Here is a 21,832-nt window from a genome sequence, read left to right on the forward strand (position 1 = left end):
CATTAAAAATATTCAAAGTAAATAAATATATCAGTAACCTCTTGATCTGTATCTTGAATACTTTCAAGTGACACTGAAGAACACGGTGCTTCAAAACTCTGAAATGAAAAGTAATTTTATTAGTTACAAAGCATATACCTAGAGTAAGGTTTTTCAACCTTGGCACTACTGACATTTGGGATCAGGTAATTCTTTGTTTTGGGGGCTATCCTATGCGTTGTAGGATGTTTAGAAGTATCTCTTCCCTCTACCCACTAGATATCTACCCACTCCCAACCTTGACAATCAAAAATGTCTCCATTCCTTTGCCCAAGCAATTTCAGTGGAGTAATAGAGATAAAATCTGATTGTAAATGGAGTTGAAGAGAAAAGGATTTATATTTCAGTTTAAAGACAAGTAAACTATGTTGTTTGGGGGTACATACTTAAACAGTCACAATAAAAAGAAAAACAATGAACTGAAAAAAAAAATGTCTCCATCAAGTCAGTTGCCAAATGCCCTCCTAAGAGGCAAAACTGCCCCCAGATGAAAAATTGCCCCTAGAATAGAAAAGCCTCATTCTATTAAGTTATGAAACATAGTAGAAATTCTTTAGGGTTTACTCATCTATATATATACATTCCTAAAAATACTCGTATTCTAGGATAAAACATGTCACCCTAAGAAACACAACAACCATGGCAAAGGTAAAAAGAGCTGGCCTTCGGTGGTGGGAAGTTTTTATCCAGGAGTAAGTAAGCCATTTATAAAAGTGACATGACAAAACAAAGGGAACTTGAAGATTATTATATGGCTGAGGGAGGAAAAGCTGAAAAATGTTATCATTTATGGGTGTTTTATTTTTTGTCTCCTAGCAAAGATTGAAAATCTCAATTTTTCACTGGCACTTTTGATGAGTGGATGAGACTTACTCAACCCTACATACAGGTGACAAGGAACTCAGCAAAAGCCACTACTAAACAAAATCATCTTCTAAGAATTCTCCAAGCACCAAACTCACATGTATTTTACAAGACACTGTATAAAAATTACAGACCCTCTTTAAACAAGTGTATCATATGTTTCTTTATTGGGAATTCAGCTTCTACCCAAACTACCTAACATCAATCTTCACCTGATACAACAACACCACGTACATCACACACGTAGGCCCATTATAGCTTTACTATTCCATGACCCTGGGTTTTATAATGCCTTTTCCACCTGACTTTAAATCTCACTAGAGCTTTAGGTTCTTTTCAGCTAAGGAGTGCCAACCAAGCTAGAGATTATTATAGAACTTCCTGAAACTCGTGACATTTGAAGTCTTTTCATTCTTTTACTACTACCCTTCACTCTCGTTGATCACAGGTCACTTTCAGTGATTTCAATAAACTTTCTGTTACCTCCAAATCCAGAAAAGTTCGTGTCAGCTGTCCTGGAAAACCTCCTCCTTATTATAAAAGAAAGTCTTAGTGGGTGTTAAATGTTTGCCTTCCCCTACCATGCTTTATTAAATACATGGACCTGGATAAAGCCTTCCCTAGAGATGACAAAAGGGAATAACAATAATGATGGTATAAATGGTTTTATCTGCTAGAGTGATTCCAAACTAAAAACCTGATTATACTGCTTCCCTGACTACATTTCAATGGCTCTGTACCATCTACAAGATAAAAAACCACCTTTCCCATGAGAGATAAAGAAATCCATTTTCTGGACCCTCGCTTCCTCCCCAACTCCCTCTTCTATAGATTCTCTACACAACTCAAGTCAAAATGAACAACTTAAGTGCCCACGTAGGCTCTTGCCATGCAATTTCATAACTCTGGGCCATTACACAACTGGTCCTCTCCCCTGACAGGACAACACTTCTATTCTTTGCTCTACACATTTTTCAATACCAAGCTTAAGAACCTCCACCTTAATAAGCCCTTCCTTAACTCACTCCCAAATTTATACTAATACCAGCCAAATTCCTAGGGCTCTAATATTTACTTCACTGTATTTGCAATTGTATTTGTTTACTAATCTACCTCCCTGGGAACTTCTTGAGGGTAAAAAGCATCTTATTCATCTCTAAATGCCTAGAACCTAACACATAATAGGTATCTTTAATTAATGTTTGATAAACTGATGAATCTCTACCCCACAGACTCATAAGAATTAAGTGGGATACCACTTATAAAAGTGGCCTATAAACCACAAATCTCTAGAACATTAGTTAGCAATGGTGAGGGGATGATGCAAACTGAGAAGGGTCTGTATCAAAGGACTATAAAACCTAAGAAACAAAATAAGTCACTTTCTCCTAGGAAAGCATAACAGGATTACTAAATCCAGAAAATACAGTTATTTCTTTGTAAAGTACACTCATTATTTTAGAAAGATAATTATCTACTGAGGAATATATGAGGAAAACAAAACAACAAATATAATATTAAGATGATTAGCTACTGTCAATAATATGCTAAAGATAATATATTCAAGATAAGAACAATATTTACTTGCTGCTCCTGTGTCTACATGACTTTGAGTCAGATAAGACTGCTATCAAGGGAATATAAAGAGTTTTAATTCCAATAACTGAAAAGTAATCATGCAAAAATTGCTTCCCCTACAACTTAATATTCATGCTATGTACCTCTTTTGGTTTGTGTAGCAATTCTACACAGAGAGCAAAAAAACCTGTAAGATGCAGTGCAGGGATTTCTCATACTGTTCCTCAGATGTACAGCACGAGGGGAACACCAAACAATGATACAAAGATGTTTGGTAAACATACTGGAAAATTCAGATTCCTTGCTTGCATGCTACTCTACAGAACTGGTTATAGAGCACAAGAAGAAAACTGTAGCTTTCCTTTAAGAAAGCAATAAAAAGAACAAACTCAATTCTTTCCTTCTTTGGACTCCTTCAAGTTCAGTGAACAAAGAGTACTCTCTCTCAAGCTCTTCTGGCCTCCCTAGTTACAATCCATTTTTCAAAGGAAGTATCTTATACTACACTCTGTAGTCTTGATTCCTAAAAGTAGGTAGGCTCCACCACCACCTGTTTTTAAGCAGTCTCTAAATTTCAGAGCTTCTGAAGTTCCAAAGTTCTAAAAGTTGTCTTAAAGGTATCAATAAATAATTTTATTTGCCATAGAAACAAGGCTGTAGCAATTAGGTTCTCAAATTAGTCCACAAATGCTGACTTATTACACAATTTAGAAGCAAAACAAGATATGCCCAGCTTTCTAGTCTGGATCTCTGTACACATAGTTCCCTTTGCCTGGAACATCCCTGCTTCTCCCATCTCACTCCATCTTGTCTGCATGTGAATAACTCCTATTCAATCCTCAGTTCTCAGTTTACTTGTTATCCCCTCCAGTAAACCTTCCTGAATTAATTCCTCCACGGTGCACCAAGGCCATGTTAATCCCCTGCTGTGTATTCCCATATTAAGTGATAAGTACTGATCAGACCTGAGGTGGCTGTTTCTGTGTCTCCTCATATTAAGTAAGTCTCTGAAAACAAAGACAGTGATTGTGGTGCCTGGCATACAGGGCATTCAAAAAAAAATTTGTTAAACGAATAGCTATTTGAAATAATAACCCCTGGATGTTCTATAGTTCCTGGAGTTAGAGAAGAGCCTAAGACTGTCACAGTGCTTTTCTGATAGAACGATCTATAATAGCTTCTTTCTATATTTTTACACATTCCCTCTTATTTTGGATCCTTGATACTTGCCAGGATAGCCTCCTAAGGAAGTTGGAATTATCGTGGTAAAATAAAAGAATCAACATTATCTTCCTGACTAAATAGAATCAGCTCTCTATGATCATTATCTATAATAGAAACAACACAAACCTAAGTACATTAAAACTCTTTGCTAAAGTCTATATTCATTTTGCACTACCTTACCTTGGTGAGGTTTTCACTAGAACTTGAATCATTACTTCTTTGATGCTCATGATATTTTCCTTCCCACTCACGAACAGTCTGCTTATACGTGGAATCTGAAAATAAATGTTCACTTTTGTGCCTTGTCAAATTTAACGAAAACTGGGAGCCTTCCAGGCATTCTTTTTTCTCCTGCTTGGTCTTTAACGTGTTAGAATCTAAACTGAAGACATCTTCTTCTACAAGCTTCTGAAGGGTTTCACGGGATTCTCCTAGGATTTTGAAATTGATCATTCTTCTTCTAGATTCGAGGGGTTCCTTAATTATCTTGTTGGACTTATAATCCTGAGAAAATTGGATTCTCTTGCATTTCTCCAAAACATATTTTTCAGAACTGTCTCTAAATTTATTGTACCTTTCTTTCTTGAGTTCCTTCATCTTCTCCCTCTGAGCAAGTAGATGAGGCCATTTTTTTTCACTTGCCTGGCCTTCAGCTTTAGGTCTCACATCTTTGGCAATCTTAGGACTGCTAAAGTTTTTAATTCCACGGTCCAGCTCACTCTTAACATTTGTCAATTTAATATCTTTAACTTTAAAATCTACACATTTACTTATACCTTTTTTAGTTCCATTTGAAGAAGGACTCTGAGAAATAATTTGATTATCATTTGAGTATGATGTTTCTTGGAGTTTAACAAGTCCTTGGGATGAAGAACTAATTTTTGGTCTCTTTCTTGGAGTGTCAGTTTCTACATTCAGTCTGTAAAGCAGCACAGAAAACTAGGTTACATTACAATTGTACCTGACAATATGTAATATTGCACTGTATCATTTTAGTGAGGAAGTGAAAGAACTGGCCTGATAGGAACTTCATAAAAAGTAAGAAATGGCTACATTAAGAATGAAGTGGAAAGGATTACTCAACAAACGGTTATTGGAAGAACTGGTTTGCTATTTGGAAAAAAACCCACAAACGTACAGCTTTATATAATACCAGATGGTATAATTTCAAACAGATTAAACAATTAAGTGCAAAATAATTATTATTTCCATAACTGCTCTACTTCATATTAAATACTTAAAAACCATAGGGGAAAAAGGGAATATTTATCTGATTTCTTAATAGAGAACTTCCTAAACTTAATAGCAGTGGGAAAAATCACAAAGGAAAACAGTAAACATAAATGACTATTTACTTTAAAACTTTAGCATATTAAAAAATAATAAAATTAAAAGAACTTGGAAATGGTATTTACTACATATGTGACAGCTTATTAGCCTTAGTAAATAAAAAGCTCATCAAAACGTACTAAGGGCTTCCCTGGTGGCGCAGTGGTTGAGAGTCCGCCTGCTGATGTAGGGGACACGGGTTCGTGCCCCGGTCTGGGAAGATCCCACATGCTGCGGAGCGGCTAGGACCGTGAGCCATGGCCACTGAGCCTGCGCGTCCGGAACCTGTGCTCCGCAACGGGAGAGGCCACAACAGTGAGAGGCCCACGTACCGCAAAAAAAAAAAAAAAGTACTAAGACTCTAAACAAACATATGGACACCAAGGGGGGAAAGTGGCGGGGCAGGGGTAGTGGTGGGATGAATTGGGAGACTGGGATTGACATATATACATTAATATGTATAAAATGGATAACTAATAAGAACCTGCTGTATAAAAAAATAAAATTCAAAAAATAAAGTACTAAGACTCTAGAATAAGGCATAAACAGAAAATTAATGAAAGAGAAAAAGGGAATAGCTAATAAACACTTTGGGGAAAAAAGTCTGACTTCCCTAGAAGTCACAGACATGCTAATTACAACATACCATTTTCTTCTATCAAATTAGCAAAGATTTTTAAATAACATTAAACACCAGCAAGAAATTGTAAAATGGACCCTCTCATATGTTGCAAGTGGAAATGCAAAATGATTTAACAGTTACACAAAGGAATCTCACAATATAATTAAGAATTCTAAAAATGTTCTTATCCTTTGACTTCTTAGTAATTCGCACTTTAGAAATTCTATACCAAGGAGGAAAAAAAGCAGAAATGGACTAAAAAATAATAACAGCAAGATATTCAATTCAGGGCTATTTATAAGAGGAAAAAATCAGGTACGAGATAAATGCTAAAATTTTTGAAATGACTAAAAAACATGTCATTCTAGCGAATATGATAGAGTGTCACAGTCATTTCAAATGATGTTTATGAAAAGTTTTCAATGACATAACAAAACATATTGATATAATATTAAGCAGAGAACAAATAGGGTACAAATCTCTATACATAATGCGGTCTCAACAGTTTTCTAGCATAGTAAAAAAGCTAGAAAGAAATGTGCTAAAAAGTTTTAGAAGCAGCAATAGCTAGAAGTGATAACATTTTCCTGCTTAATAAAACTAGACATTACTTTGTAGTCAGAAAGAAAGGGGAAAAAAATTCGACGAACCACAATCCATTAATTTATATCAGTAAATCCTTAAGTGCCTTTTAAGTAACCTGTCACCCTGCCGGGCACTGGGAGGCAGCGAGGACATAACAAATACAGTCCGTACCCGCAATTAATTTACCGTCCAGCAGGGGAGAAAGAGATGGTAAATAAGTGACTTTTCAAATAATTAATTATGCAAGGGCAAACTATAAACATCTCAGAGTTTCTATAGGAGTTTCACCTAGTCTTCATCTGGTTTTACTTTCTTTACTATCTCTTTCTACAAAAAGACTGCCTATCATTATTTATCTGTTAATAAGTAGCAATAAAACAAAACTTTAATAGGACCCTAGCTTGACACTTAATAGTATATCATATAAGACATCAACGGCATCAAAGAAAAATCAGAAAAACAACAAACAAAAGAAAAATTTTAACAGGACCCTGTAGTTTTCTGAGCAGTTTAAAATTCCTATTTTATTTTTTTCTTCACAATGGCCCTGTACTGCATATTTCACAGCAATCTATGCACCATGGTCCATATGGTCATAATTAATAAAAAGTCAGCATTATAATACCTTTTAAAAGACCAACAAAATTAAATCTTAGAAGTTACCTCTCATCAACTAGTTTTGCAAAATGCTATATTGTGATAATGTAGTTGTGTATTTGCAACCCAAAATACTAAAGTTCTGAGATCTTTTTAGACATGTTAGACATATAGTAAATACTTATTTTTTATGAATGACTTAAGCATAAACTCAGTATCAGCTGAAGCTAAATATCACCATCCTAGATTGAACTCTTGTGATACAAAAATAAATGTGAAATCTTGTCAAAAATTTAATTGTTATAATTAGATTATTTTAAAATTTAGTAACCAATGTTTTATTTTAATTTTTTTGGCTATGCCACGCAGCATGTGGGGTCTTAGTTCCCCGACCAGGGATTGAACCCATGTCCCCTGCAGTGGAAGCACGGAGTTTTAGCCACTGGACCACCAGGGAAGTCCCAAAATTTAGTAACCAATGTTTTGAAACATGATATACAGCAAGAAAAATAATTGCTCAACATTACCAGTGGCTAGGTTACTCCATTAGCCATCATAATGCACATTTAGGATATTAAATCACATACTTACTTTCAACTTAGGTCAAATGAAGAATAAAGTACTTTTTGGTTAATTCTGCCAATAATGGGTACTGCTGATGGCAACAGTACCATCTCTCTAATACTAACTGAGATAAAACTTATCTCCTTTTCAACTCCTAGACTTAAAGATTTGGCCAATGGTTATGATGCAATTTTTATTGAAGAAATCCCACAAACTGTGTGCAACCTGACGAAATGCTTTCTGAATATTTTCAAGAGACTGCTGCCTTTGCTTATATTTTTATTGCTAATAAATTCAACCAAGGATCTGGAATTGTGGTAACAATACAATGTAACTGGCTTTCAGCATGACAAAATTCTCTCTGATTTTCCACCTACATCTCAGCTTTCAACGTTTGCACATCAATTTCGGGACCTTTCCTGTAGTTGAATAGGGAGATCTTTTCGGAAGATGCCATGTATCATAAAGAAATATTTATAACCTTAAGGCAAATAAGTTTGTTTACTACTCCAGGAAGTAAACAACAATCTCAAACGAATCATTTTCTCTGCAAGCAACCAATGGTCATGAGAAATCCCGCATTACTGATATTGATATCTACTAAGCACGGTATTACAGCTTTCTTTTGTCCAATCAACGTTTCAAATATATATCACATTGTTTAAATGCACAACAAGGTCATTCTGAAGTATACTGTATGCCGTACACTTTTGTCTTTGACAAAAGAAAATTTCACTACGAGTTACATCTAAACTACTCACCAACATCTGAAAGTAAATAATCAGAGATTAACAATAAATCTAGATGCTTTGCACTGTTCATGTTACTGATATTGTTACCCTGATTAGATACGGTAATAACTCACACAATAGCATGGTCATTGATCACACTTGGGTTCAGAGATACAGAAATGTCATTGAATAAGACATTCAACTATTCAGTGATGCAAGGGCTGAAGGCCAAGTAGCAGATTTTGAGTAAATACTGACGCCAAGTTGAACTTCATTGCATCCTTAGAATAATTTTGATCCTATTCTCAAAATAATTCAACATTATTTTTTCCTCTTCCCAGAGACTATATGAATAAGTCCAAGGGGGTTGAGTATACAGATCAGAACTCCATTTACACTCTTATACATGGATATAAAATCAAGGCTAGAAAATGTGTTCTTAAGCAAAAGGTAACTAGTGAAAAATCAGGCAGTGTTTTCAAACTTAAAATTTTTTTAAAAAACCAGATACTAGTACAAAAGGCATTAAAAATCTGAAAAATTTAGAAAGTGATAGTCAATATAACATGAAATTTCTGACAGAGTATACTTCAACAGATAATAATATAGAGACAAAGATTCACAAAAAAAAGAAGATGATTCAAAAGAAAAACTGAAAAAGAGTCAGAGGCAAGCTGGATTTTTTGATTTTAGCAAACATTAACTGAGCTTGTCAGGGAAGCAGAAGTTTTATTCATAGATTTAATGCCACTTTAATTGTTTTCCTGTAACTCCTTATTTTCAGAGAAACTTTGATCTTACCAACTTTTATCATGCACTATACCTTTTATACTTATTTACCCCCATTAGTGGCAAGAATTCCTTCACCACAAAATTCTCTGAATTTTTTATCCAAAGAACACAGGAAACTAAGGAGAAATAATCTCCATTATTTCTAACACTATTCCCCAAGTTCTCTAGTTGTAGCCATAACCTGTTTTTAATTAACGTGGTTTTAGGCCCTTACCAATTCAATAAGTTACATATTCTCTTCATGGGTAATATGCAAAGATAATTTATCCAAAATTATTAAATCAGCCTCATAACCTCTTCCATTACTATATATAATGAAGTTATATATCTTATAAGGGTGCGTCAAAATCAAATTATTTGAGATAAAAATTTACATTTTATTTGAAAGTAGTATTTACATAGCATAGAATTCTGATAGACTTTTCATTTCACTCAACTTTTTCTTAAATTTATACAAATATTAAGAAAATTAACCATAATCTCTGATTTAGCTATAAATATTTGCATGCAAAACAGTACTAAACAAAATAAAGGATTTTGCGAATCTAAGTATTTAGTCTCACAATTCAAAGCTAAAAAAAAGTGAAAATATATCAAGAAAAAGAGAAAACTTACCTTTTCAGTTCTTGTCTTCTTTTTACATTACAGTACAGAATATCTGTATCATCTGATTTCTGAAAGAAAAAAAGCTATTATTTAGGAAATATAAATTGTGCACTGGGGAGATTGGGAGACGGTATTTTTTCCATACCTATGTGTTAGTGAATAGGTTGACGCAATAATTTAATCAATCTTTCCAATAATCTTGTGAGACAGCTATTATTATCATCTCCATTTTACAGATAAAGTACCCAAGGCTCAAACAGAGCAAAAATATCCTCAACATCACAGAGCAAGTTAGTAGCAGAGCCGTGATCTGAAACCAGATCTGTCTACCCTCTCTATTCTACCACCCTGTCTCTCTATGTATTCTGGGGACAAGAGCTAGGCACAAGAAAAATAATAGAGAAAGAGGGTATAGTCCCTGTCCTAAAGAGTTCAGAGTACAGTAAAAGGATAAAGTAGAAAGAAGTAGAAGGATATGTACAAATAACCTAATATAAAGGACATAAGTATCAAAGCAGGACAATAAACAGTAAGTTGTAAAAAGAGTTCAAAACCTCAAACACCAAAAGTTGGAATGTACCTAGGAAAAAAAGGTAGACAAAAAATATGCTAAATATTGAACATATATTGAATAAAGATTAATGGATAAAAGAAAAAGGCACTCTCGGTTAAAAATGCTTAGGCATTCTAAGAAGCTGGAGGCTACTGGTATAAATTCAGAAGAGAGAAAATAAACTTGTCTCGCTAGAAGCAGGACTGTTTTGAAGAAGAAGAAAAAAGAAAACTGGATAGTTAAGGTGTGACCAAATTTAAGAGGGTCCTAAATGATAAACTAAAAAAGTAAATGAAGATTTTTCAACAGAGGAGAAATATGATGAAATCAGTGTTTTAAGAAGTTTAATAAAGCAAGAATAAATTGCAACAGCAGTTTCATTATGTGAAAACAAATTCTTAAAAACCCAATTCTGCATTCATGGAACTTTCACAACTACCTTCTCTTATTACCTACAACAACTGTGTAGCTATCCTGATATACACCTACCTCCCACTTGAATATGATGAGTACTTCACAACCACCCATGTACTAGGTTAATGTGTTTGGTCTGCTGTCACTGTTTCAAATTACTTGGGAGACAGTGGAAAGAAATCTGGACTTGGCTCTGTTGCTGCAAATAATTTTGTGTCCTTTGACAAATCACTTAACTTTCTGGATCTCTATTTCTGAATCTGAAAATGCAAACACTGTATGTGCCTTGGCTATCTCAAAATGAAATTGTAAAGATAAATATAACCATATATGGGGAAAGACCTAAAAACTGTCTAAATTTATATTCATGCTGTCTAATCCCGCATAATAGGGTCTATTAGCACAAAGAAACAAAGAACTTGATAAACGCTTTTTAGTGAGCAGCAGAAAGAAAAAACTCGTTTTCTGTCTATCAGCTACCAAAAAGTAAGAATAATATAAAGAAAAAATTAATGGAAAAGTAGTGGGGGAATTTATATCATAAACCTTCTAACTGCACATTAAAACTTAAATATAAATAATTTTTAGAGTTAGTTACAGTAGCTAAACACTCACCAGTTTTCTCTTCTCTGTTGAAACTGATATTACAGAACAAGGTGAACTAGTAGAATTTGCTGAGGTTTTTTTCTCTTTCTTATCCTAAGAATGCCATTTGGAAAAAAGGGAAGAAAAGCACAAAATAAAGCACAGCATAAGAGAGCATTATTTCATCACTTACTATAAATCAAGATTCTTTCTACATTAATAATAAATTTCAGAGAACAATGTTTAAGGGCATACAAACATTGGTAAGAGGAAGAAAGACCCAACTAGAAATCAGAAGATGTAGGTGCTATTGAACTAGGGATGAGATGGGATACAGGCGCTACAGCAGAAGGCTGCAGACAACTCAGACAAGGACATTGAGAAGTGGCACTGCCATGATGGAATTCCATCTTCTACAAAGCAAAACCATATATCCAGTTATTTTTCAGTGGATCCTGAATTCAACAGACCCAGGACAAACATATTTTGAGTACCTACCATGTATCAAAGACATTCTTCTAGACAGTGAGGACAGATTAATGAAAAAACAATAGAAGTCCTTGCCCTCATGGAGGTTAAAAACTAGTGCAGGTATTTACAAATAAGCAAATAATATATTTAGTGTGTCAGATGATGCTATGGAAAAAAAAATAAAGCAGAGAAAGGGGTCAGGAAGGGCTGACAGGCAAGGGTGAGGCAGTTGCAATTTTAAACATAGTCAAAAAAGGCCCCACTGGTAAGTTGACATCTGAATAGAGACCTAAAGAAATGAAGGAACAAACCCTGTGGATATCTAGGGAAAATTTTTCAATTCAAAGGGAGTAACAGCAAGCACAAAGTCCCTGAGGCAGGAATGTGCCTGGCTTATTGGAACAACAAGGAAGCCAAGAAGTGGAGAAAGCAAAGAGAGAATGTAATGGAGATGAGATGGGGAGAGTAGTTCACTTTGTCAGCCCCAGCAAGGACTTCAGCTTTTTCTCTGAAGCGGAAAACCATGAGAAAATATTGAGCAGAGGAGTGACATGATCTTACAGTTTAATAGGATCATTCTGCTGTTATGTCAAGAACACAAGAAGGCAAAGGTGGAAGCAGGGAGATCAATTTAGAAACTACTGAAATAACCTAGGAAAGCAAGTTGATTGCCTGGATCACGGTGATAGAAGTAGAGGCGAGAGTCAGACTCTGCTGTTAGAATTTGCTGATAGATGGGATGCAGGCAGAGCATGATGACCAGGGTTCCGGCCCAAGCAACTGAAAGAATGTTATTGAAGTTTACTACGCTGCGAGAACTGAGGCTGGGCACTTGAAAGATTATAGTTTAAGAAGATGAGAAGGAAGCACAAAGGACACCGCCAAGCCTCAGTTTCTTCATCTGTATAATTGGGATAAAAACAGTACCTACCTCATAGAGCTGTGAGGAATAAATAAAATATGCAAGTAAAGAACGAGAATAACAAGTGACTTTTCCTGGGTCAGAAGGGAAGAACAAAATATTTACATATCTCATTTTAAAACTGAGGTGTATTTTTTTCATTACACAAAAATAAACTGTAAAAAAGGGTATCTTTAGGGCAACAAACCAGAATTCTTACTTCTTCATCAACATTGGGTGATGGGGCAGTGCCTTTTCTCAGAGATTTCTCTTTTTTTCCGTAAGATTCTTTGCTGGACATTTTGAAAAGCTAAAATAAATATCAAAAGCACATTATGTTTTACCACTGCCACAACAAAAACATTAGAAATTATTTTTTTCAGTTCCTTAAAGACTGGAGTTTTACAAAATAATTTCCATATTTTACCCATTCTCAAGGTGACAGGATTCTCTCATTGTTCCACTTTATTTTACTTATATTCTCCCTCAATAATGATCTGTTCCTCTCCTTCAGTTTCATCTATTACCTTTTTAGGAATGACTCTCAAATCTATGCCTTCATAGTCTTCATTTTCCCAACACACCCTCCATCACTCACTGAGTGCGACTTCAGGCAAAATACATACGTTTTTTGAGCCCTAGTTTCATTATATGTAAAACAGAGATAACTCATCCAAGAAGATTTTTGAAGAACTCAGATGAAACTATGAATGTAAAGATACCTTGTACAGGATAGTACACAGTAGGGTCTTAACAAATACTGGCTTACGTGGTTGTCCTTCTTTTAGACCCTGAGCTTCTTGAAGAATATGCTGTATTGAAAACTGAGGTGTTCACAAATGCCTGCTGAGTGAATGAATGAGTGAATTTTTCTTCCCCAGAATATTCATTGTTCATTCTGAGCCACTTCCAACTCTTGCTGATCCAGTCCCTCTGTCCACTTCCCATCCCAGTCTCACTTTTCCAGCCCTGTTCTGGATCAAGTCTATACTGTTAGTTACTGATAGGAAAACAAACAAACAAACACACAAACATAGTCATTCCTTATGGTCATAAACACTCTCAAGATAGTGTATACAACCATCCTGTACTGGAACGTAGAGGCCAGAGACTGGGAATATCACCAGGTTTGTTGGGGCAAGAGGATGTAAAAGGGGTCCAGAAGCAAAGTCCAAAGGAGAGTTTATTGCTGGCAGTGATATGTACTGACACTATGAACATAACAAAGACTAGAAACCAAGCAATTGCAACTACTCCTGGTCAGTCACGATCACACTAAGTGAAGTTCTATAAAAGAATGATCAATCACGCTAAATCAAACTTTTAGAATGTTTTGATGATTATGGAAGGAAGAATAAAAATGCTTATAGCTAACAAAAATCTAATAATAATAAAAATTAATAAAAGAGTAGCCAACATAAACTTCTAAGAACAAATTCTAAATTACCCAGAAATTTTGCTTTGTAAGATAATTTATGGCAATAACTGAGTTCACAGTTGAGCTTTCAGATTAGAAGAATAATCTTCATTTCTCTTTCTTGTTCCAAGGATCCCATTCCATGGGGGACTTGGCGGGGGGTGAAGCGGGGGAAGGCATAATGAAAAATAATAACTTCCATGAGATAAACTGCTTAGAGGGAATGGACTGGTTATGTTACCTTTTACAATTTAAACCCATTCACATTGTGCTGTGAATACAAAAAAAACACAACTGAACCTGTTACCCATAAGACAAATGGAAAAAAAACACTGCAGATAGTGAACTATCAAAGGAAAAGCACCCATATGTGTACTATGACAAATGTTTTATACTCATATTAGTGTGAAATTCATATTGATTCTATGGAAATCAGAATACAAACTAAATGAGGGGAGACTTCCTGTGCCGGCCAGTCTCCAAAATGGCTCCTGATGATCTCTGCTACCTGGTAATTACAGTTTTATGTAGCCCCCTCTCACAATAAATAGAGACAACCCACGTAACCAACAGGATATTGCTATATGGTAGTATGTGGCTAGGTCTAATGACATTGTGGCTTCTGCCTTACTCTCTATCTTGAATTGTTCACTCTAGGGAAAGCCAACCACCATATCATGAGGACATTCAAGTAACCCAAAGAGAAGGCCACCAAGGAAGAACTGAGACCTCTTGCCAAAAATGAATTGACTGCCAGGCATGTGAATGAGCCACCTTTGAAGCTGATCCTGCAGCCCTAAGCAAGCCTTCACACGGCAGCATCCCTGGTCGGTATCTTCACTGCAGTCTCATGAGACCCAGTGCCAGATACACCCAGAAAGCCATTTCTGAATTCCTGACCCATACAAACTGTGAGGTAATAAATGTTTTTGTTGTTTTATGCCACTAAGTTTTGAGATAACTTAGGCAGCAACAGATAAGTAATATACTCACTTAATATGATTCTTCCAAACTCTGAAGATACCTTCTTCAGGATGTCTCAGAGAGTAAAGGCAAGAGAAGTACGGGGGCCGGGGAACTCACTTGCATACGCCTTGAGGAACGTGAATCGCATCAGTCAAGTGCCCCGAAGCTCAACATATTAACGAGCTTTGGGTATTAACAGCCTAAATATAAGCACAGGGCACTGCCCCCGCCCCCACCCCGCCAAATTCCCTATCCGCAGGAATCTTACAGCCACGGCGCAGCGCTGATACTGGGAATACGTAGGTTAGGGCAAAAATAAAAACAAAAGGAAAAGAGTGTTCGGGTCACGGTGTGCGTGAAGGTGCGAAATAAGGAGCAGACACCCGACTGACAGGCGAGCCTGTCAGCGTCCTGTAAACCGCCTAGGCCCACGGGCTCGCGTACTAACAGACTTCACCCTAGCCGGGGCGAGGGGCAGCCCCAGAGGAAGGGCCGGGCCAGAACCCCACCCTCCATAGAGCAGGCTCAACCCCGGGTCCGCCCCCAGCGTCGCCCAGCCCAGGCTCGAAGGGACCCGGAATCCTCCGTCCGTCCCGCCGGCCGCCCGCTACGGTACCGGAGTGAGGCGCGGAGCCTGCCCAGCGTAACGTCAACGATTCCCCCCACACCCCGCCCCGGCTCCCTACCTTATTCACCAGCGCTCCCGCCGGTGGCGACTCGGGACGCCCGGGCCAAGGGAAAGGGACCCGGAGCCCCGATGCCCGCTGGGAAATGTAGTTCTGCGCCCAGAGGCAGGGTACCGCTCGAACGCTCCCGAGCGTTCGTTTAGCTTTGCGTTCACTTCCTCTGAGAACTTGGAACTCAGGCCCCGCCCCCCCGTGCGGCGCGGTGCACCCTGGGTATTGTAGTTTTGGCTGGATTCCGTGGTTGACGCCTGGGACGGAGACGCACCGCGGAAACGGAACTCTCTGACCTCATTGGACGCCGTCCCCAGCCCGCTCCTGCGCAGTCTGGGCTGGCGTCGTAACGTCTCGGGAAAAAGGAAGCGGATGGGACCGAGAATCGCTGTCTGTTGCTTTTTATTTTTCTGCTGACTGGATTTGGTCACTGGTTCTTCGTCTTTTGTCTGTTGCACGCATCCCGCCCTCCCCATTTGCTTCCCCACTCCTCGGATCTGGCCCTCTGGGCTTTCACGCCAGTTGTCTCACCCCGCCGTGAGCCCCTCCTGGTCCCCGGTCGGGCCTGGCACGGAGGCGGTAACTATGGAGAATATGGCGGAGGAGGAGCTGCTGCCCCAGGAGAAGGAGGAGGAGGAGGAGGTGGAAGTGGCCCAGGTCCAGGTCCCGACCCCGGCCCCGGACTCGGCTCGGGTCCCAGCTCCGGCCCCGGATTCGGCTCCGGCCTCGGCCCCGACTCCGGCCTCGGCTCCAGTCCCAGCCCCTGCCCTGGCCCAGGCTCCGACCCTGTCCCCGTCCCTAGCCTCTGCCCCTGATGAGGCTGAAAGCAGTAAGTGCAGGAGGCCCAGATCTGTCTGCCGCAGGAGAAGCGAGAAAGTGCGCCTTGCTGGGGAGTAGGGGAGGCCCTTCTCCCCTGGGATGGTTTTTATGGGGAAAGGCAGTTTTAGAGAAATGGGGGGAGGAAGGAGGAACCCGTATAGCGGGTAAAACGGGTGTAGGATGGGGGAAGGCATCTCCACAAACCTTGGGGACCTCACAGTGAAGGATCTGTGGAGGCCAGGTGTGCTGCAGATAGAAGGAAATAATGAGGTTGTGGGCTTCTTCGTTAAAGGGAGTCTTTTTGGTACAAAAATTAGAAGTTACACCTAATTTGGTAGTTTCCCTCTCAGCCCCGTCTGCCATGGTTCACTAAGTCCTTTAAAATATGATAGAGTAACCAAGGCAACCTGTTTAGTAGATGCTAACTGCCAAGATATAGCAACCGTTGCTGTCAATTAGCTTTTGTGCCTCGACAGAGACAAGAGATGGGTTTTTCTCATTATTTCATTTTCTTTAGCAGCTTGCTCCCAAAAAGAATTTGAGGCTGATGAACAGTTTAAGAAAGAGTCGGCTAAATTACAGATGTCTTCCCTCAGACATAAATACCAATTGAATTTTGTACGTTTTTCCGTCAGAAGTCAGCTGTTGAAAATTAATAGCCCGTATTATTGTGCTTCTGAATATGCTTGCATGTTTTCTAAGTGATGATTTATTGGACCATAAAGGAATTTAAAAGATTGATAAGTAACACTTTCTTAGGAATTTTCTGAACACTTTGAAATGTTAGGTCTAAGAAAGTTTTCTTTAAAAATTTAGTCCCAAAATTGACCTTTATGCTCTTTCTGAATCATAACAAAATATCTTAAATTAATTCGTTGTCTTTCTTACTTCTAAGCCACTTGTGAGATTAATGTTTATAAAACATTTGGACAGTTATAATCTAATAGAATTATTTTACAATTTTAAAACAACATATAAATTGTTATAGTAGATTTAAGAGTAGGGCAGATCACAGAAAAGACAAAGTCAGCAGGCCTCTGGTAGGCCCCTCCTTATCACAGAAGATCAGAGCTAGTAGGTGCAAAATAAGGCCAGTTGTTTCTTCATCCACAACTACAATGGGGGAGGAGGAGGAGCACTCTCCTGAGTAAGGTATCCTCCCTAACTCATCTCTAGATGGGATATTTTTATGTTTATTAGAGGTGGTTGAACAGCTTTAGGGAATGCATGCTTTCTCCACCTCCCCACCATCAAGAATATGTTGAATATAGTTTGGAAAGATTTCTTCCTATATTCCAAAATTTACAAGTGTGTAATTTGAAGAATGCATGATGTTTGAGAAAACTGAAAATGCATTGCTGGGACAAGTAGGTAATGACTGAGAATCTGAAATGCATTAGAAACATATTAATCACATTTTAAAAATTATTTTTAGATGGTCTAGTTAGCCCTCTGAAATCAGTCTTAACTGGGCAAAATGAAGATGGCATATCTGAAATAGAATTGAAAATTGAGGAAAAAGAAGTTTTAAAAGAACCTCCTAGCATCTTGGACTCATCTGATTTAACAAGAGGTTTGCCTATTGACTTCTGGATTAGTGTGTTACAAAAAGATTGAGTGATTTTAAGTACAGATTGACTGATAACTACTGTGTTGAGCCAGAAAGTGATTTCAGAGATGTACATAGGCATATCAGGACTCTTTAGACAGATCTTTTAGAGTTTACTTCAATAGCGGGCCACAGGATTTTCAGTTTTCTAGCTTACCAGGCCCCTTTTGCTTACTTTGTACTACTTAGTAGTTGGAATGATTTAAATAAGCACATCGTTATGTAGCACTATATATCTTGTTTCACGCACACAGATCTCTGAACTATGGAAGCCAAAAGCTTTTATGATTTCAAATTAAATAGGTTGGTTTGTACACGTGGATTCATTGCCTGAATCTTACTAGACAGTAAGGTCAGACACCGAGCAATAAAAGGTTTTTGTAATGTGGGAAAAAATTTTACCTGTTTATAGAAATCATATCTCATTGTAAGTCATTTGAACAATACCTGGTATGAGAAGTTAAACAATAGCATTTGTTGCTCCTTGTTTTTCTCATTTTAGAATTAAGTAAAAATTGTTTTTTAATAAATTTTAGCAGGAATGTCTGACAGTGCTGAATTGAATTCCAAAATTATTGACGCAGTGTGCTGCTGCATCCAAAAAGACTAATGATTTTTTTAAAAAAATTAGTTTAAAACTTTAGTGCCTGCGGTGTGCAAGTTACTGCACTAGGCACTTAACTGTTACAAAGATGAATAAGACATAGCCCTTGCCTACTTACTGCTTATTTGTAGGGGAGACAAACAAGAACACAAATTATACAGAAGGAAAACAAAGCAACTGGGCATGAAGCTTGGAGAGGGATAGGCAGGAGGACAGCAGTGCCGAGAAATTATATAATCTAATTATATAATTAATATTAGAGAGCCTTGTGGTTTACCCCCATTGACTCCTATCTCACTGGGATCCTTTCCTGTCAGTTATATCTCCTAGTCTTGCATATTCAGGATTCCACTTTGTAAATGTTCCTTTCCTTGGGGCTACACATACTCAGGTCTCTCTATCCTTAAAAAGAAAGAAAAAACAAGTTACAATCCCATCCATCTCCTTTTTTATACTACCAAACTTCTTGAAAAAAATAATCTATGCTGATTTTCTATACTTGGTTTCTCCTTCCAGTCCCATTTGTACTCTGACACCTCACTGAACCTTCTTTCTTAAAGGTCACTAGAGACTTGCTAAATACTAAATCCAGTGGTCTTTTCTTGATCTCTGCAACTATTTGTGATACTTACTGTTGAGCATTTCTCTTTTACAGTCTCTTCTCTCTTGGCTTCTGCATTATCTTGATTCTCCATACCATTTTTCCTTTTTTTTTTTTTTTTAAGGGTCAGTGAGGGTTTTTTTTAATAGACTTTATTGTTTTTTATTTTTTTAGTTTTTTGCGGTACGCGAGCCTCTCACTGTTATGGCCTCTCCCGTCGCAGAGCACAGGCTCCGGATGCACAGGCCCAGCAGCCATGGCTCACGGGCCTAGCCGCTCCACGGCATGTGGGATCTTCCCGGACCGGGGCACGAACCCGTGTCCCCTGCATCGGCAGGCGGACTCTCAACCACTGCGCCACCAGGGAAGCCCCATTTTTCCTTTTTGAATGTACCCTCTTGATTTTCCTCAACGTCTCTTACAAATATCTACATACCTCCATACCTCACTTACAAATTGTATCCATTTATATTAATCAGTAGTGGGTTCAGCAGCATTGGGGAATGCATCCCACACACGACTTACTCAAGAATGTTAAATATATTTTGGAAAGATTTATTCATATATTCCAAAATTTACAGGTATGTAATTTGAAGAATGTATAATATTTGAGTAACCCAAAAATGTGTTACTGGGACTGAGTTTTTGGCTTTTTTCTTCTCTGTGTGTTTCACAAAATTTTTCCCTTACGCTTTCTTATTCATGCTCATAGTTTCATCTAATGTGTATTTTTGAGTTATATCTATTCAGAATCCCTCCTGAGCTCCAAAAACGATTCAACTGCCTACTGGACTTGAGTACCTAATACCAGTAGTAATCAAACACACTGTGTAAAAAACTAAATTCCCTTGTCTCCTCTTTCCTCTTCCTTTCTGCCAAAAGTGTTTTCTGCTTCCTTTATTGGTTAACAGTATTATTAAATCTCAGGATCGTCCTTTAATCTTCACCTTTACTTTCACATCCCAAGTTCTTTGCTTCTTTTTTTACCTTCTCTTCTCCAGTACTTTTCTGTTACTAATTTCTCACCTCAGTTATTGATCCTTGGTACTACAGCCAGAGATACCCTCCTGAAATGCATTCAGATCATGTCTTTGATTTCCTCAGAAACCTGAATTAACGTTGCCTGAAGAGTAAAGTCCAAACTAACTTGCATAAAATTTATGTCTTCCATGATACATTTTTGGCTGCATATCTTTCTACCAACTCTATCCCCCAAACATACTACTTTCCAGCCAGGAGTGGTATAGAGGTGGCTGTGTATTTTTACACCACATGCCTTTGTTTATTAGGTTACTTCAGTTTATAAGGCCTGACACGAAATCTCTACTTATTGAAATTCTCTTCCTACCTTATGAAATTCTATTCATACCCTAAATTTCAGTCAAATGCCACTTCTTCAGTGAAGACATTCCCAGGGGCACTTGTTGGAATGAATTACTTCTTCCTCTGTAGGCCACCATTATATTACCTTTACTCCTAGTGTTCATTTCATCCTGCCTTGTGTTCTAGTTAGTAGTTAACGTTTTAATCTCTCACGTGGTTGAAAGTTCTTTGAAAACAGGAAACATGGCTTCAGTGTTTTGTACAGACTAGAACCTTTCTTTTGTAGAATTATATTGAATAATAAGATAGAATTTGAAAGCTGTGAGGTTACACAGCAGAGTTTTTTCCCCAACTCTGCCTTCTTAGGCACACTTGTCATTTTATAAACTGAGTTTCCCATCTTGGTACTAGGGCACTGTGCTATAGGAAATTAAAGTGTAAAATTCCATGTGACATGATCAAATAAAAATGAAGTTGGAATACAGATTGTTAAAGCATAATTTTCTAACTCTTAAAATTTCCTTTCAGAGAGACACATCTCAATTCAAAGGCAGCTTGCTGATCTAGAGAAGTTAGCTTTCGTAACTGAAGGGGATTTTGACTCTGCCAGTTCACTGAACTCAGATAATCTTGATGCAGGTATTTCCATGATTTGAAAATGTGTTTTTTCTCAGTTTCTAATGATTTGTCATCTTTCATCACATGAAAATTTTTCTAAGCATAGACTTGTTTATTTTCACTGAACTAGAGCAGAAGTAAAATAATGGTTTTTTACTTAGGAAATTATAGCCTTCTATATGCAAAGGTGCTATGAGATAAGTTATTTCACAACTTCTCAAGGAAATTACAGTCTCATGGATATATAAGGGCTTTGTATGCTAAAAGTTAGGAATTACATTTTACTATGAGTAACAGAAATCCAGAAAGTAGTATCGAGGCTTATATTCTCTCATGTAAAAGAAGTCCCAAGGCTGGCAGTTTAGGGCTGGTACAGAGTTTCACAATGTTGTCAGTGCCCCAAGCTCTTCTCTTTCTACTTTGCCATCCTTAGTGCTTGGATTCCATCCTCAAGATCTCCTCACAGTTTTTTGAAGTAGGCAGAGTATATATATATATGTGTGTATATATATATATATATATATATATATATATATATATGTGTAAAAATAAAAGAAATAAAATTGTGCTTATACTTGCCATGTGCTATGTGTGAAAGATATTTGTTGGATTAAAAATTGAGTTATTATTTCTGTATATTTTATTGCTTTAAACCTGGATTTGAGATTTTAATTCTCTTGTATACTATCAAAGTTTTTATTAAGATACATTACATTTCTAATTAAATAAAACTTATTTAATAC

General features: G+C 37.5%; 2 protein-coding genes across 14 annotated transcripts in view; one reads left to right on the forward strand and one right to left on the reverse strand.

Annotated features, from left to right (window-relative positions):
• SWT1 (SWT1 RNA endoribonuclease homolog) overlaps positions 1-15,671 on the reverse strand; it is a 96,194-nt gene extending 80,523 nt beyond the window's left edge. For 3 of the 7 annotated variants that reach the window (XR_016392900.1, XR_016392901.1, XM_089909883.1), the window contains exons 1-6: positions 14,866-15,500; positions 12,664-12,765; positions 11,114-11,197; positions 9,541-9,599; positions 3,886-4,624; positions 39-98 (exon numbers count right to left, since the gene is read on the reverse strand). Coding sequence is in view for 5 of the 7 variants with exons in the window: in XM_089909883.1 (XP_089766009.1) it covers positions 39-98; positions 3,886-4,624; positions 9,541-9,599; positions 11,114-11,197; positions 12,664-12,756 (1,035 nt within the window). In the remaining 2 variants the exon portion in view is untranslated. Of the gene's footprint in view, positions 1-38; positions 99-3,885; positions 4,625-9,540; positions 9,600-11,113; positions 11,198-12,663; positions 12,766-14,865; positions 15,501-15,524 lie in introns of those variants that run through there. The other 4 variants (XM_089909876.1, XM_089909887.1, XM_089909880.1 and 1 more) reach the window with 4 other exon arrangements.
• Positions 15,672-15,833: 162 nt separating this feature from the next.
• Positions 15,834-21,832, forward strand: part of TRMT1L (tRNA methyltransferase 1L) — a 36,485-nt gene continuing 30,486 nt past the window's right edge. For 3 of the 7 annotated variants that reach the window (XM_022593365.3, XM_022593366.3, XM_089909906.1), the window contains exons 1-3: positions 15,836-16,344; positions 17,770-17,907; positions 21,000-21,110. In XM_022593365.3, the coding sequence (XP_022449073.1) occupies positions 16,101-16,344; positions 17,770-17,907; positions 21,000-21,110 (493 nt within the window). In that variant the 5' untranslated portion in view covers positions 15,836-16,100. Of the gene's footprint in view, positions 16,345-17,769; positions 17,908-20,999; positions 21,111-21,832 lie in introns of all 7 variants that reach the window. The other 4 variants (XM_022593369.3, XM_022593368.3, XM_022593364.3 and 1 more) reach the window with 4 other exon arrangements.

This window comes from Delphinapterus leucas, chromosome 1, assembly GCF_059928025.1.
Source record: "Delphinapterus leucas isolate spDelLeu-1000000601 "Yukka" chromosome 1, BTC_Dleu_Yukka2, whole genome shotgun sequence".
Classification (NCBI taxonomy): Eukaryota; Metazoa; Chordata; class Mammalia; order Artiodactyla; family Monodontidae; genus Delphinapterus; species Delphinapterus leucas.